This window comes from Aptenodytes forsteri, unplaced genomic scaffold (assembly GCF_000699145.1).
Source record: "Aptenodytes forsteri isolate BGI_AS27 unplaced genomic scaffold, ASM69914v1 Scaffold149, whole genome shotgun sequence".
Classification (NCBI taxonomy): Eukaryota; Metazoa; Chordata; class Aves; order Sphenisciformes; family Spheniscidae; genus Aptenodytes; species Aptenodytes forsteri.
Genome location: NW_008795560.1, coordinates 910,236 through 925,202, shown reverse-complemented (window position 1 = coordinate 925,202; position 14,967 = coordinate 910,236). Strand labels below are relative to the sequence as shown.

General features: G+C 43.3%; 1 protein-coding gene across 2 annotated transcripts in view; it reads right to left on the bottom strand.

The window, feature by feature from the left end:
• Positions 1 to 7,769: 7,769 nt before the first annotated feature.
• Positions 7,770 to 14,967, bottom strand: part of EYA2 (EYA transcriptional coactivator and phosphatase 2) — a 64,582-nt gene continuing 57,384 nt past the window's right edge. The window contains exons 12-15 of one of the 2 annotated variants that reach the window (XM_009282208.1): positions 14,408 to 14,522; positions 13,671 to 13,792; positions 12,687 to 12,787; positions 7,770 to 8,635 (exon numbers count right to left, since the gene is read on the bottom strand). In XM_009282208.1, the coding sequence (XP_009280483.1) occupies positions 8,555 to 8,635; positions 12,687 to 12,787; positions 13,671 to 13,792; positions 14,408 to 14,522 (419 nt within the window). In that variant the 3' untranslated portion in view covers positions 7,770 to 8,554. The remainder of the gene's footprint in view (positions 8,636 to 12,686; positions 12,788 to 13,670; positions 13,793 to 14,407; positions 14,523 to 14,967) is intronic. The other variant, XM_019472828.1, reaches the window with a different exon arrangement.

Below are 14,967 nucleotides of genomic sequence, written 5' to 3'. Positions count from 1 at the left end.
TTGTGTTTCTTTGTGACTAAGACAGGTGACACACACGATATGCTTTGGGTTGCTCCAATTTTTCAAGAAACTTCACAATTTTTTTATTAAACTGTTTTAGAAAAATGCTCTGTGTTCCTGGATTTCCAGTTCCGTTTCGATCTGGACAAATGTTCATTTCTGCACGGTCTCCAGACCATAGATAATTTCACGTATGTTGGGACCTTCTGTCTCAGAAGTGTGGGACCTTTGAATCCAAGCCTGTCAAATCTGAGAAAAAACAAAGCGGCATTGGCGGTCTGTAAATAAGAAGCCATTTATGTGTAAAAAACTCGGCAGCATCCATTTTCTCTCACTTTTAACAGCAGCAAAGGTCCACTGCTTGTTGTGTAACATTTACGCATTGGTTGGATTGGGGTTGCACCGACACGCGTAGTCTTGTTAGCTGGATTTGTGGGTTAGAGATGGGGGCTTCCGTGACGAGTAGGGTTGTAGCCCCTAAGAGGGCATGAATTGGGCAAGACTGCTGTGTGCGTCTTCATCACCTGTCAGAAGGAACAGGGAGCTGATGGAATAGCTCCCTGTAAAATCCTACTATGGACATGGTCTTAAATGTCCTACTCCTGAAGTTACCTTGTTACGTGCATTTGTAAAACAACTGAAGTTAACGTTCCCAGTGCTACTGTTTAAAGAAAAGCACAGATCTTGAAAGCTTGAAATGATGTTTTGGCTTTCCTCATGGAATTTGAATGCTGGTATCACTGAAACAGGCTCTTGTGTTAGGAGGAAAAAGGAAGGAGATGAACAAGTCAAAAACTGTCGCAGGAAACCACACTGCTTTCTGAAGCCTGCTTCAACCTATGGTTTTTCTTTTAATGGGCATTGCCTTTTCTATAATAGTTTTCTTTCCTCGTGAGAAATAATAGGTGACCAAATCCTAGTAAGGATTTATATAAATATAAAATAATAACTCCCAACAAGAGTTATCAGGTCAAGATCAAAGTATCATCATGGATGTTCTGGTGACTGTATTTTTCCCACAATTTAGCTAGTTACGGTATGAAGTTCGTAGGTTTTCTGAAGATTATTTTGCATTAACTAAAGTGAAGGAAGGACACATCTCTGGCTTGGACATTACAGGAGGAGATGACACTCGTGATATGAATTTAAAAGATAGGCTGCGACTTTATTTAATGTATGATTGAATACCATGACTAGGCATAAGCTGCATCCATCGCTCGTGTCTAGAGTATCCCTCTACCCTATGTAGTGTGTCCCTTGTTTATTTCAGATCCAAGTATTTTGGGAAAAAATACTGTGCTGGGTCTGGAATTTTTACCTCTTCCTGATGGTGGAGGTTGATCAGTTGCGGTACCTGACTCAGTCCTGGATTGAAGACGAGTCTGGATGGCTGTCCTTCCATCGTCTAGCTGTGAAGGGTGATGCCAACGATCAGGCGTTGAGCTGGTGGGGTTGGGGGGCAGTAAATTGTAAATGATGAAAAGCCTCTTCAACCACAGACCATCCTGGGAAAACCTGTTTTACCCTTCAGCTACAGGCACCGGGTGTCCCTCGGGTTTGCCATCCTCCATTATAACCTACTGAAAGACATGTGGACATATTACTGCCGATTCCTCTGGTTTTGGGGACAAAATTAACTTGTCTTGGAGTTTGAGCTTAGGAATCTCTACGTTGTTGTTATCTTCCATTATCACGTGGGCCTTCAGTTAGGAAGACGGAGGGGAGATTGGCACTGGTGTTCCTTATCTGGGCCAGTCAACTCCAAAGCTTTACCAAGCGGTGGCAGTGTTTTCCTAGCTTTAGTGTTACCTCAGGAACCCTTCACTGTTCAGAGAGCGGGCGCTAATACCGCATTCAAGGTGCTCTGAGGTTTTGTTTTAGCCCCCAAAATGGGCATTCAAGGTGCTCTGAGGTTTTGTTTTACCATTTTGGGGGCTATGATCTGGACGGAGTTCACCATAGCAAGGTTTCACCACAGAAGCCGGACGTCGGCACATGGATGCGAGGAGCAGACACAGATAGCTGGATCAGCGCCACGCAGCTCTAAGTGCTGCAGTAGCCACAGGCTGGCTGGCAGTTCTGGCTGCAGAGAGGCCATTACGTTCCAGCTGGAACTTGGTGGGCTGGCTATGGATGCAGGGGTTCAGAATTTGCCATCAGCTGTGCTGTCACCTTCTTGTGCTGGCGCTTGCTGAGTGAGCTTTTCAGCGCTTAAATCACAGAAATGTAAGTGCTTCCTTCCATTGCAGAGGAACATGGAGCAGCCAAGAGGAACACAGTCCGTCCGGAGCCGTGGGCTCCTAAGTTTTTCATCCTCCTCGGTAGAGATGTGTCAGTTCAGAAGGGGTGCTGTCGGTTCTGCTACCCGTGCTCAGTCGAGGCTAATCCACAGCCCACTGAATGCCGCGTTTTTCATCCTTTACACAGAGCGGTAGAACCATGGGACCGAAGTCCCTCCGAATAGTTACCCTTTCTTGGTGAATCACAGTGGCTAGTTTTTAAAACGATTGTACAGCTGCACCTTAATTGAAGGCATTTTAGAAACAATGAGATTCCTGTTTTTCTTCCTTTTTAAAAAATCATTTTTATACAAAATACCACTCCCGAGTACTTGGCCAGCGCCCAGTGCTAGCTCTGCCGTGCTCGCCTTATCTGTCCAGTCGTGTACCTCTCAGGAAAACGGCGAAATGCTGAGAATTTGCTTTTGTTTACCTAACGCTCATCAGGTAAGAGGGCTGTGACTCCAGGACTTTGAAACGGACCCCACAAACCAGGATTTTGCTGGGCAGCCGTCTGCGGGGGAGCGAGGTATTCGGCATTCCTGCTTGTGGGGCTTACTGTGAAGCCCGGCTGCCCTCCTGTGCTCAGACGGGAGAACTGCATGAAAAGGTCAGTACAGGAAATCGGTAAAACGGCGCCATCGCTAGGTGTTCTTCCGTCCCCAACGATGGCGTGTTTTGCAAGTACTTTCTTTGCAGTTTTCTGGTTATTTGACAAAAGGCTATATTCTGTTGTTGCATCTGAACTATTCAAAGCTGGGCAAGGCCCCCGAGTGTGATTCTTGTCAAAGCCGTTTTCAGAAATGGTTCGGAACCAGGTTCCGGTTGAACAGAATGACTGGAAGTTTGAAGATGGAGGCCTAAGAAGGTACTCTCTTTCGGTGCGTGTCATCTCGATGGTTTTTTTGGTTGTTAAGAGCTGTATTTAGTTTGCGTTGCACTCCATGACTTGCTAGAAGTGGCAGCTGAGAGCAGATGGGTGGAGAGACCCTAAGGACAAGCTTAATGTGGGGAAAAGTATTTTGTTTCAGTCCTTCACCTGAAGAGGATGCAGAGAAGAGCAGGTGTGCGGTGCGGATCAGTCCCTGCAGAACTCAAGAGTCAGGCTTTTGCAAAAGGAGCACGTTACGTGGGTGCAGGGTGGCAAGTCACGCTGTATAGGCTCAAAGGATGTATACAAGGATACTGCTCATCAGGTGAGGTATGCCGAGCTAGGAAACGCACCTGAGCCTTAAGCTAGGCCAAAGCATAGGCAGAACTTAATTTGACATGCTAAGCGAAAGGCAGTCAGAAAAAGGAGCGGCAATGGCGGCTCCATTAAACTCCTCTCTGAGGCAGTGCTTGTCAGAGGTGACGGGAAAAGCAACCATGCCCAGAAAGGCTGCTTCCCATCCCTGCCTGCAGGGAGAATTCCTTGACTCCCGATTCCCAGTGACAGCACAGGTCATGAATCCGTCCTCATTTCTGAACAATCTTTGCGTGGTTGCAAGTTTTCCAGTAAGTGTGTTGCTGCTTTTGTTACTTCTCATTTTAAGTGTTCACCAAGTTCCCTGTTCTCAGGACAAAAGACCTTCACAACTGAATTTGCTATTGCTCTTTGCTCATTTTCGAGTAACGTAAGTAGCAGAACCTTAGGAAAAGATAAAGAATCTCCAGGTTTTGTTCTACTCAGATTTTACATATTGAAATAAATGGTACGGGTTTTTTATCAGATTTTGTCTGTTAAAAATAAACTATTACCTTCTTATTTAGAATCCTGGCACACAAGAAAACTTTATGGTGAAAAGTGGAAGAGAGAGGATACTGTGAATTACTATGGTAAATTTTTGCACAGTACCTTGTAAGTCTGTTGAGTATTATTAGATACAAAGCTCTCGTCATGCTGAAGCTAATTAAAACTTCAGGGATAAAACCTTGGCTCTGATGGAGCCTACAGTATATTCCTTAAGAACAACTACAGCAAGTGAGGAAGGTCCTTACCCGACAGAGAAGAGATGACGGAGAAACACCAGAAGGAAAAGGTAACACAGCAACGCTAAACACTTCCAGGAAAAGCGGGAGGAATCGCTCTGGCCCTTAGGACCCACTGCGTGGGATGACGGGCCATAGCACGTGTGTGTGAAGTAATTCATCCCCGTGACACTGCAGTGTTTCAAGTAACTGCAGCAGACCGTCAGCACTTGTGGGGCTCTTACAGCAATAAATCCCGCTGCAGACTTGCAGTGAATCGGCATTTGAAACTCCATCCTTTCTAAGCAGCATGTAACAAGTGAATTACTGCCCTTAATTTCATAATATAATACTGCAAGGATGAACTACGTCAGATTGTTCTCCTGTCTCCCAGAAATTTCTGGCTCAAACAGGCAACCTGCATTAAATTTTTCATTCACTGCTCTAGCAAATTACTGAAAATGCAAACAGTAAACGTGCTGTGAGTCTGCAATAGCCTGGAAAATACCTTTGAAGTGCTGTGAAATATCTTAAAAAGAGTTTGCAGTGTGCGCCTTTGCCGTTAACTTAAATCCAATCTCTATTATAAAAGACAAAATACTCAAGTCTGCCCTGCACTGCTGGGGGGGAAAAAAACCCCAAACAACTCCAAAGCAGCAGCCGCTCCGAGAAAAAAACAGAATCTGGTTTCTTTCCTTGACCGCAGCCTTGCCAAATCAACGGGGGAGGCTTTTTGCCGTTTCTGAAGGGCTTTTTAGCATTTGTACACCGTGCTTACCTGGACAGACTAAAACGGGCGGCGCAGATGGCTGTGGTAGCTTGGCACAAGGCTGCTGCCCTGATCAGCAGGTGTTATCTTAGTCCGAACTGCTTTGGTGACACTGTCCTACGCTGGTGCTTGGAGTGGAAGGCTTATACACTCCCCGCTAACCCTTAGCTTTGCTGTTTTGTAATTCCTGCCGTCTGCTTGAAAATTACTTGATTCTTCACCTCTCTGGAACTGGGTGCGATGTGGCCCTTCTGCTCTGCTACGGCTGAACAAGAATGAACATTTCTAAGCGGTTTGCATGACACGATTTGAGGTGCAGGTTGTTATCACTTCTAGTATTAACATTTTAAGTTCCGGATTTTTCAGAAATAAAATACGTATGTCTGGGGCCCAAGTGGTGGCAGAGGCTCACACCAGCAATGAAGTGTTCACCCTGGCTGCCAGGTGAGACCCTGCTTCCTTTACAAAAGATTATGAAACCTGTTAGATTATGGTGTAGAAAGGATCCGAACATGAAATTATGGGAACATTAGCAATCAGGAATTGGTAGGTTTAAAAAGCTGATTTCTTTTACTCTGCAGCACTGTATTCATATTAGTTGTCTATAAGGAAACAACAGAGCAAAGGACACTCTTGGAAATGGGATGAATATGTCATGTCACTGTACAGGTGTGGGGATTTTTTTTTTTTCTCTTGTTTGGGAAAGTATTTTGGTCCTTGAAGTGTCAGAAAGTAGCTGTGAGAGCAGCTACTGCACCCTCATGCTTACAGTCCCATTGAAGACTTCAACCCTTGTTACCTCACCAGCTATATCTTTCATGTCCCCTTTGCTATTTAACATACAAGAAGTCTGTATTAGAGGTTCAGACACGTACTAACATACTAAACATTTTTTGACAGAACAGATTTTGGTATCCGCTATACATTTTAACAATGGTACTAACATGACTTGCTTGGATTGTTCACCTCAGATTCAGCTATAGTGCAACTTATTTGGGAACCTTGTCCTATCATAGTTGTACACCAGTCTGGTTAGTGATGCGACTAAGAAAGGATTTTATGCTGTAACAATGTAGAAATACATAAAAACACAGGTGATGCTGTAACAATGTAGAAATACATAAAAAAGGTAAAAGAGCTGAGCAAGGCCTGTACGTGCGCGTGTTCCCAGGCCTTTTGTATGTTCACGAGTAAAAAGTTGTTATAGGTCCCCTGTTCCAGCCATCACAGCTTCCCTGGAAACAGTAATCCTGGTACTCTTGCTGTAGTGAGAGATGACCATGTGCCACGGTGACTGGAAGGAAGCGGTAGGCCTAGGCCTGTCTGACGAACAAGTGTTCCTAATGCTGGGTACACCCCTCCAGTCAGCTGTCTTACCTGTGGGTAAGTAAAAATCAGCTGGGAGGAGTATGGAGAAATCACTTACAGCAACGGTACGTGGAGCACACGCAGGCACTAACAGAGCACAGGCCTCTGCCAAGAACTTTGGAGACAGAAACCGGAGAGCTTGAGAAGCTTTAAATACATTCAGAAAGCAGAATCTGCCTAAGCTTTAGGGGGAAAAAATCAGTACTCAGATAACTGACTCAAATAAGGCAGGTGTTAAATTTGCCACCTCAAGGAATAGCAATTAGCTGATTGACAGGGTGTTAGAAGCTGAAGCTGAGCTTTCTTAGGAGTCTGCCCTCCCTGGCATTTGTTCCTCTTTCAAAGGTTTTATTTACAGGTGTGCTTATCTTGCAAGCATCTGTCAATTCTCCATTGAGTTTGGTTTCCTTGACTTGTGATAAAACTTCCTACTTGTGACAGTCTTTCTTACAGCGGGAAAAATTCTGCCAGACTTGCTGCTCAGCAGGCCCTGAGACAAGCAACACCTCTGCTAGAAAAATCGCCTTTGTTTTGTGTTGTACTCAGCCCAGAGAGCAGCTCTTTGCAATTGCCTCCAAAGCACGTACGTAAAGGACATTTGTGTTCGTGCCTGCTGTTGACAAGTATAGCTAACATGTTTTACAGCTGCTGCGTGGCTGCTACCTCTTGAGCCAAAGGCTGAGATCAGATTATTTTGAGATCAGATTTTCTGTTTTAGTCCGGCAGAAAATCCCCTCTCAGATCTAGCAATGGATCTGTTTCCTGAGGTAAATGTTTTTAGATGGTAGGAGTATCACTCAGGCTTGTGTAGCACTTGTGTCACACTTGTAACTTGTGTAACCCTTACTTGTTTGATCTTGATTCAGACGTGACAGATAAGGGGATTGTATTACTTGCTGCATCTCGCTCTCTAACACCTTGTTCCAGTGAGGCTCTGATCCTTCTGAGGTTATTTGGTGCCACAGCAAGCAAGAATGAGCAGTTCTGAAAGTGAATTAGAGATTCATCCAGCCCCAGAGAACTGAAATATTTTTGACAGCAAGAATTAACAGGTGAGCTCAGCAGAAATCCTAAAGCTGAAGCTTACTTGTAGATGCATTTATTTACATAAAAATAAATATGCACAGCTGCAGTATTTGCTTGCCCTTTATCTTCCTTTGCAGGACAAGTTAGATTTGCCGAGTGCCCACATTCTCTCCCAGCGGACACAGTCACTGACCGTCTTCAGTCTTTGCCCCGCCAACAGACAGAATAGCTGGCTACAGACTCCGTTGTGCACCTGAGGGGCTCTGTTCAGAGTCCTTCCAGCCTAACTCCACCTTGAAACGGGGAGTATGTGTTCTACATACACCTCTAGATCCAAGAGTGGCTGAAGAGAAGGCAGGTAATCTAGTCCCCCCAAATGTAAACATGTTTTTATTTAATGCCTTTCACTCATCACAAGGTACTTTTTCCCCACCCCCAACCCCCAAAACCAAGATGGCAGCATAAGGCACCGTGTAGACACATGCACAGTCCACATACCATCTATGTAAGATTTAAAAACACAGCTATAGTTCTTACCAACAGTACCATGTGTCCTTATTATTAATGTACACAATATAATTTTCCTCAGAGTTTGTTCTGGAGAAATGAACTATTAATTTAGAACGATAAGACTTTCCCCATCCACCCACCCCAAAAAGCCAGATTAAAAACACAGGTACAGAGCTTAATACCAGAGTAATGAGATTAGTTCATAAATTAAAAAAATACCAAAAAAAAAAAATCAACAGTTTCACTCTTATTTTCAGAAAGTCCCATGTGATGTGATGTACTGTGCAGACTCCTTACTATGTCCTCTTCCCCTTTCAAAAGCAAGAAAAGTGACAAGTAGACCCAAGACTTGTAGTGTTTGTCGTTGATGGCAAAAAGGCAGTTACAGCTCTATGCATCCGGCTTAACCATGTAACTGCGGGATCGCCAGCGAGTTATCTGAAGGCTTTTCCTCTGTCCAAAGGCAGAAGGACTTGACACAATGTTCTTTGGCTGCAAGTTCTTAAAGGCTTCCACTGAAAGGGTTCTCCTTCAAAAAAAAGAAAAACTGCAGTTGCTGTGGGATTTTTTTAATAAGAAAATGATGAGGAATAGGTGAAACCGATGTAATAGTTTGAGTGAAGCCCTCACAGTGCTAAGATGTTGGGGTCTGCTACAAATATTCAAGTTCCAAGGCGTGCCGAAGAGCTTCCAGGTCAGCGTGACAAGAGATTCTCCAGAATGGCATGTTGTGCTAGAGTGAAACCAAAAGAGGGTATTTTTTTGTTTTTGTTTAATACTGAGATCAAAACAACTTTCTTAGTTTGCACCCTCGGGAACAGAGCTTTGTACTTGGGCCACCAGGTTGTCACGGTGTCACAGGCAAGGAGGCTCACCTTAGAGAGGAAGGAAGGGAATGGGGAGTGCCTATTTGCTGATACCTTTCTCCCATGCAGAGAGGAAGACAGATCCTCCACAATTTGGGAGTGTCCTGTTTCAGAGATGATGTAGGATGCCGGCTGACTTTCTGAATGTACTAGCTGCTAAACTTTACTGCCCTATTTTTTCATGGATTAATTAGGAATGTTTCTAGAATTGCAGTACTCCTAGAAACACTTTTCTTGCCACTTAAGACTCTCCAGAAAGCATCATAATCCTGTCCTATAACACCAATTTCAAAGTTGTCCTACTTACTACTAGTGAAAGCTGTTGCCAGTGCTTCACAGACAAGTAAACAATATAGATCCTAAAATGAAGTTATTAAAATTTACAAAAATATAAACAGAAGAATATAATACCACACAGCGTCAAAATGCTTTCTAACAATTCCCTTTCCAAGGTAACTGGAACAGTAGGTCATACTGCATTTTCTGGAAATGTAGGAACTGGTATCATTGCTCAGATCAATTATTTGTTTAGTTTAACACTGCTGCCTCAGAGAAAGGCTTATATGACAGCTTGTCCTCAAGAAACTTTCCTAATTCCTTTTTTTGAGAGACTATCTTATATTCTTCTCCTGCCCCCCTGTTTTTCAATTCATATTTACTGTGATAAATCTAATCACATATACACATATCCAAGTTCTAACCAGTCGGTTCCATTTGAAATCTTAATATCTGGACAAAATCTGGAAAGGTCGACTATGTGTGACCGCCTGTATCTTCTTTATAGTATCTTGAGTCATCTCTTGAAAATTGTGAATGTACTCTAGGAAAACCAGCCTTGCATCTGAAAGAGGACAAAGTGCCAACTTCTTTAAGTGCTGTGAAACAAGCACAGTTCAATTACGCAGGGGACCCGAGATGGAAACTGTAATCTGGTAAGGTACAGACAGTACTCTGAAAGCATCACTGTAACAACATAATTCTGCAATCATTAGCAATAGCCACGATCCCGGCAGTTGCTTGCAAAGAGATAACCTCAGAATAATTAGAACTTGCTTTTAGATGTGAAATACAGCTTTTCTTGGAATGTTCTGGTGAGCCTGGGGTTTGAACTGGATTTGTTTCTAATCCAAAACAGTTAAAGCAGTTTTACTTTAGATCAAAGACGCAGCTCGTTTAGATTTTATAACAACATTTGGGCTTGTGATTTTCTTAGCTTCCTCCCAAAATACCGGTCTCTGTACAGTCAGTGATATGTATGCAGTAACAAACATACAGAAAGCCTTAACTGACAGAGTTTACTCCCAGTGTGGGAATAAAATTTCTGAGTATTTTATCACTGGAAATAATTCAGCTGTAAACATACTGCTTCTGGATAAAGAGTTTAGACAAGGCTTTAGAGAATATATACTTCCTAGATAGATGATTCTGATGAAGGGAGATGTTCCTTTTCCAAGTGTACCTACCTGTGTAAAAAAACTCCAGTGGTTCCAGATGTTTATTTTACAGAGTGTCTATTTACACACCTCTAATGTTTAAATACAACTCAAGCTTCCCTCTGGTATGTTGCCTATCAGTAAACAAACGTTTCCTTCAAGCTATTTATCAGTGTGCATAGAGACAGCAAGCAAACACAGACATCTGAAGCGACTGGAATCCATTGCTCTACAATTTCACTTTAAGGGGAAAAGTTATTTCCTTCTCTCCCCCCCTCCCCTGGTTGTTATTAAACCCCTTCCATTAAATTATCTATTTTTTCTTTCTTAAATGAGAAGAAAACTTGGCCTCCCAGCCACTCCTGTTGTTCAGCATTTACAGATTTATCACTCATCAGACAGGCGAAGAAAAATGACCCACTAAAATGGAGATACTATCAGTGCTGTCGGCAAAACAGTGAAAGGCACTCTGCCTGCCCCCCCCCCCCCCCTTTTTTTTTTTTTTTAGTATAAAGCTCAGGTGTGTTGAAGCCTGAACTAATGAGTGTCATCAATCAAAGGAGGCAACAGCCCAGCAAAGAATGTGCTCTACTAATGGGAGAGCTGCTTAGGCCAGGAGACACAAGCAAGAGGGCTCTTGAAATCCTGCCTATAGAAGGTTGTTGAACCTTCCCACTTCTTCATACAGCCAGAGAGCCCTTGCAGCCTTTGATGCAGTCATGTTCACTGACCCGCTACCTTTGAAGTACGGCACCGGCTGTCAAAAGCAGCAGGCTATTATCACTTCATTCCCAGTCATGCATTTTGGACTCTTCTCTGACAGCTCCTTAACCCTTCATGAACTAGAGAACCATCTGCAGATTTAGCTAGTTTTCCAAGGTGGGGGCAGGTATTGTTGCTTCCATTGGCCAGGGGAAATACACTACAAAAAAGAGGGTTTCTGCTGCTTTGAAGACGACCCAAGATAGATACAATTCTGCGGATCTTATTTGCTGGGATCCCTTTGTTCCTGGGCTTGTGCACCAAATGAGCTCAAATTTGCTTGGAAAGTCTTTGCAGGATCTTCATTCAGAATGAGACGTCAGGTCCTCCAGCACAAGGTTCAGCTGTATAGCTGAGTTCCTGTGATGTAATATTTTGTACATCACCTGAGCTACAACAGTAATCTGTGTGCCTATTAAAAATTAACTAGTTTGCTGAAGATGGGACTCATGCAGTCAGTTCCTGCATCTCAACTCATGTGCAATGCTCCTGAAGCAAATGCAGCTCAATCACATTTCTGCAGTCACATCAGGAGCGCAAGACTCGGGCTGCACAAAGACATCCTTCAAGTAAGGCTTGCCATTAACAAATTGTATTCCTGTCCCTGTAAAGCCAAATAAATGGAGATTCCAGGCAGGCTTCTGTTCTAAAGATTAGGAAATTAAAATGTCAGCTGTTCAATTCTCATGTTGTACAATTCAGTTGATGTACCAGACTGCTTTCCTTTAGGTCGTTGTTGTTCTCCATGTTTCTACCACTCCTGGGTTTCTGTAATACACTGATACCCCATGTGTATGGCAGAAGGTATTCCTTGCTGGATCTCTAGCCCAGCCCTGCCCCCAAGTCACCGTAAGCAGAAGGAGAGCTTTGGTCTTCTCAAAGTTTGCTTTTATCTCTTCCAAGCTCTGGGGTTCCGGCTTCTCTCCTCTTACAGTCTACCCAAAACAAAGAAGCTTCAACTGGTCCCTAAAACTCCAGTTCTCATTTCCCAATCAGTGGACTGTGGATACCAGTGACTGGAGGACTCAACTGGATGCACAGGTTAGTCCATTTAATTCTTTCTAAGGCTACCTATGCCAGTGGGCCACATCTATGTACCGCGCATGAAATATTACCGAGGGCTTGTTATTCCTGACCATACTGCTTTCGCAGTTTCTGTTCTACTTTGTATTCAGTACATCTTCCCAATTTCATTTTGCTTGTGGAATTAATCACATTGATCCATAAATCATTGATAAAGGCAGCAACTCAGTACTAGTCCCTTTGGTATTCACTCTAATGATGTTACACCCTATGATCTCAACAAGTCATAAATATAAATACATGTGTGTATATATGCATATTCTAATAAGTAACTAAAAACTAATTCCAATAATTTGGAATTTACAAAAGCAATGTGTAGATCAGAAATTCACCCTGCTTGCTCATCTGAGATCACACACTGGAGTTTCCCTTTTCATGTGTTTAAAGCCATCTTTATTAAGCAAGAATGATTCCTGGAACATGTGACACAGCGACTACCTGAAAAGTTGCACTAGCTGCCAAGGTGGGGGGATTTACAGTAGGAAATTTCTCACAAGGTTGTTGAGTATTTTGCATATTAAGAAATGAGACCAATTGTAAGCTGTTTCAAATGGAGGGAGCTTCGTTGAATGCTTAAGTAAAGAAAGGGTCATTGAAATGAAAACTTGGAAGAATCCAGCATGGTATCCACAAACTGTACCTTTTTTGCTCCCTGTTCCTCTTCAACACCATCTCCTATTACAATGTACACGGCTTTCCTTCCAAACCTTTGCATTATTCTTTCAAAACAGCTCTCTTTCCCTAAGCAACAGAAGAGAAGACACATTTTTTTATCTGGACACGTACAGCAGGTGGGGCTGACATTCAGGTGCTGGAAATGGAGTTGGGACTTAATTGAACTTGCTGCTACACTCCTTGTTTTCTTTTGAAATTAGAACCTAACTGAATCTTCATCGGAGATGGATTCTCTCCATCTCAAGACAGCTACTAGCATTTTCTTTATCAGCCAAGGACTTCCAAGTGCTGCCAGTTTTCTGTAAGCTTTGTGACTTTGATGCATTACTTAGACTGCCAGTTGGTAGACTGATGTGACACTCGTGTTGCTCAGTTTCTAAAGCCCTTTTCTGTTCATTCTGGTTGCAGTAAAAACATAAAAATACAAACCTCAGAGGTTCAAACAATTATACCAGAAAGGACAGAACACAAAAATAGCCCCAAGCCAACCCTACCAGTATTTATTACTCACACAGCTTCATAAAGCTCATTCAGCACACTTGACCCCTCTGCAAGAATAGGAGGATCCAAACAGTGTTTCTGTATGTAACAGGACCAACCAGACTGTCGTCCTCCTAGCTGGGTGCAGCTGAACATCCCACATGCAGTAGATGCTCCATAGGGTGGGTATTTTTCAGGCTCACTCCCCCATGGAGACACTTGGGAAGACCTTTTTTTTTTTTTTTTTTTTTTTTTTTTTTTTTTTTTTTTTTTTTTTTTTTTTTTTTTTTTTTTGCAGTCTGTACTAGCTTAAATGTGGGCAGTCAGGATGTGAATTAGAGATGTGTAAACATGGAGCTAAAAATAAAGCTCATATATTGCTTGTTGCTATCAGGTTGGATGGACGTGCCTGACCTAGGGACAAAACTTCAGTCTATCTTCAGTGAGGCCTAAGTTAGTTTGCTCTTACCTGTTTTTGTTGCACTGTAAATGTTTTCAATGGGGAAGACAGTGCCCAGTCCATAGAGAAGCACTTTAGCAAGAGCTGGTATAAGCTGAGTTGTGGTGACCAACACATTGACACAGTTAGGCCTAGAAAACAAAAGTTAGTAGAAGTGGCAATCTGTGTTTCTTTCTTTTACTCTAGACTGAAAAATGGCAGGAAGCAAATCTTTCTTGCAACTGCAAGTTCCCGAGCCATTGGGAGATCATGCAGCTGGGGGCAGACAATGTGAATACTGTGATTGTCTTTTTATCAACTTAGTAGAATGAAAAAAACATAAAACAAACTAGCAGCAGTGATGCAGTCTTACTGCATGCATGCCAGGATCTGTTTTGTGGGGATTTAAACACCATGTGGTAATGTCTGTGCTGGGTTCTTTGAGTGAACATGTTCAGGGATAGAAGGGCCCTTTTCTCCCTTTCCTACTCTTTTGTAAATCTGCTCACGTGAAAAGCGTGCCACAGATGAGGTAGCCAAGGGAAGGCAAGAAAAAGGACTGTTTTTTCTTTTGCTCAGTTCATCATCTCAAGCTCACCCCAACCCTTGATAATTCAAGTCTGGCAAACATGTGCAGACTGGCCTCCCACAGGTTTGGCCAGCAAAGTCCTATGAACGTGTCTCGATTTGTTTAGAAGGGGGGAAAAAAAGGGAAGCAAAGGAGATCCTGGATCAAGCCTGTAGGCAATTCTTTAAGCTGTTCTTACCGGGAATGTATCAAATTCAGTGCCTTCAGAGCATGAGTGAGCCAGAGATCAGTCAGCGCTTCAAGTTCTGCTCTTAACTGCAGCCAGGTTTCCCTCTTAGGAGCTCCTATTAAACCTGTAAGCAGGGAAAGCATCTTTGCAGAAGCACAGAAAGGGAGTTGCGTGGCTTTGTGTGTAGAATGCCAAAGGGCTCCTGTCTGTGTTCGGAGCCCTATTTGTCCCACTGCCCTTCTCTTGGCCCTGGTGCAGGCTGCTTCCCTTTGCCCACTGCCATGTCATTTCAAGGCTCTGCCTTGAGGTACACGAGGCCTGTCTGCAGCATGCTCCTATGCTACTGCAGCTCAGCTTCCTTCCTCTCCAGGGGAATGGGATCAGTCACCTGCATGCTGTGGGACCTCGTTAAAACACCTTTCTTGGAGTTAGCATAAAGCTGGTATGGGAAGTGAGCAAGAGGATGAAAGAGCTGTGTATAGTGGGTAGTGGCCTGAGCTGAGAGCCATCTGAAGCCAGGATGGTTTTGTTTCTCCTGAGAAGCTGTGTACCCTTTCCAGTACATGCAG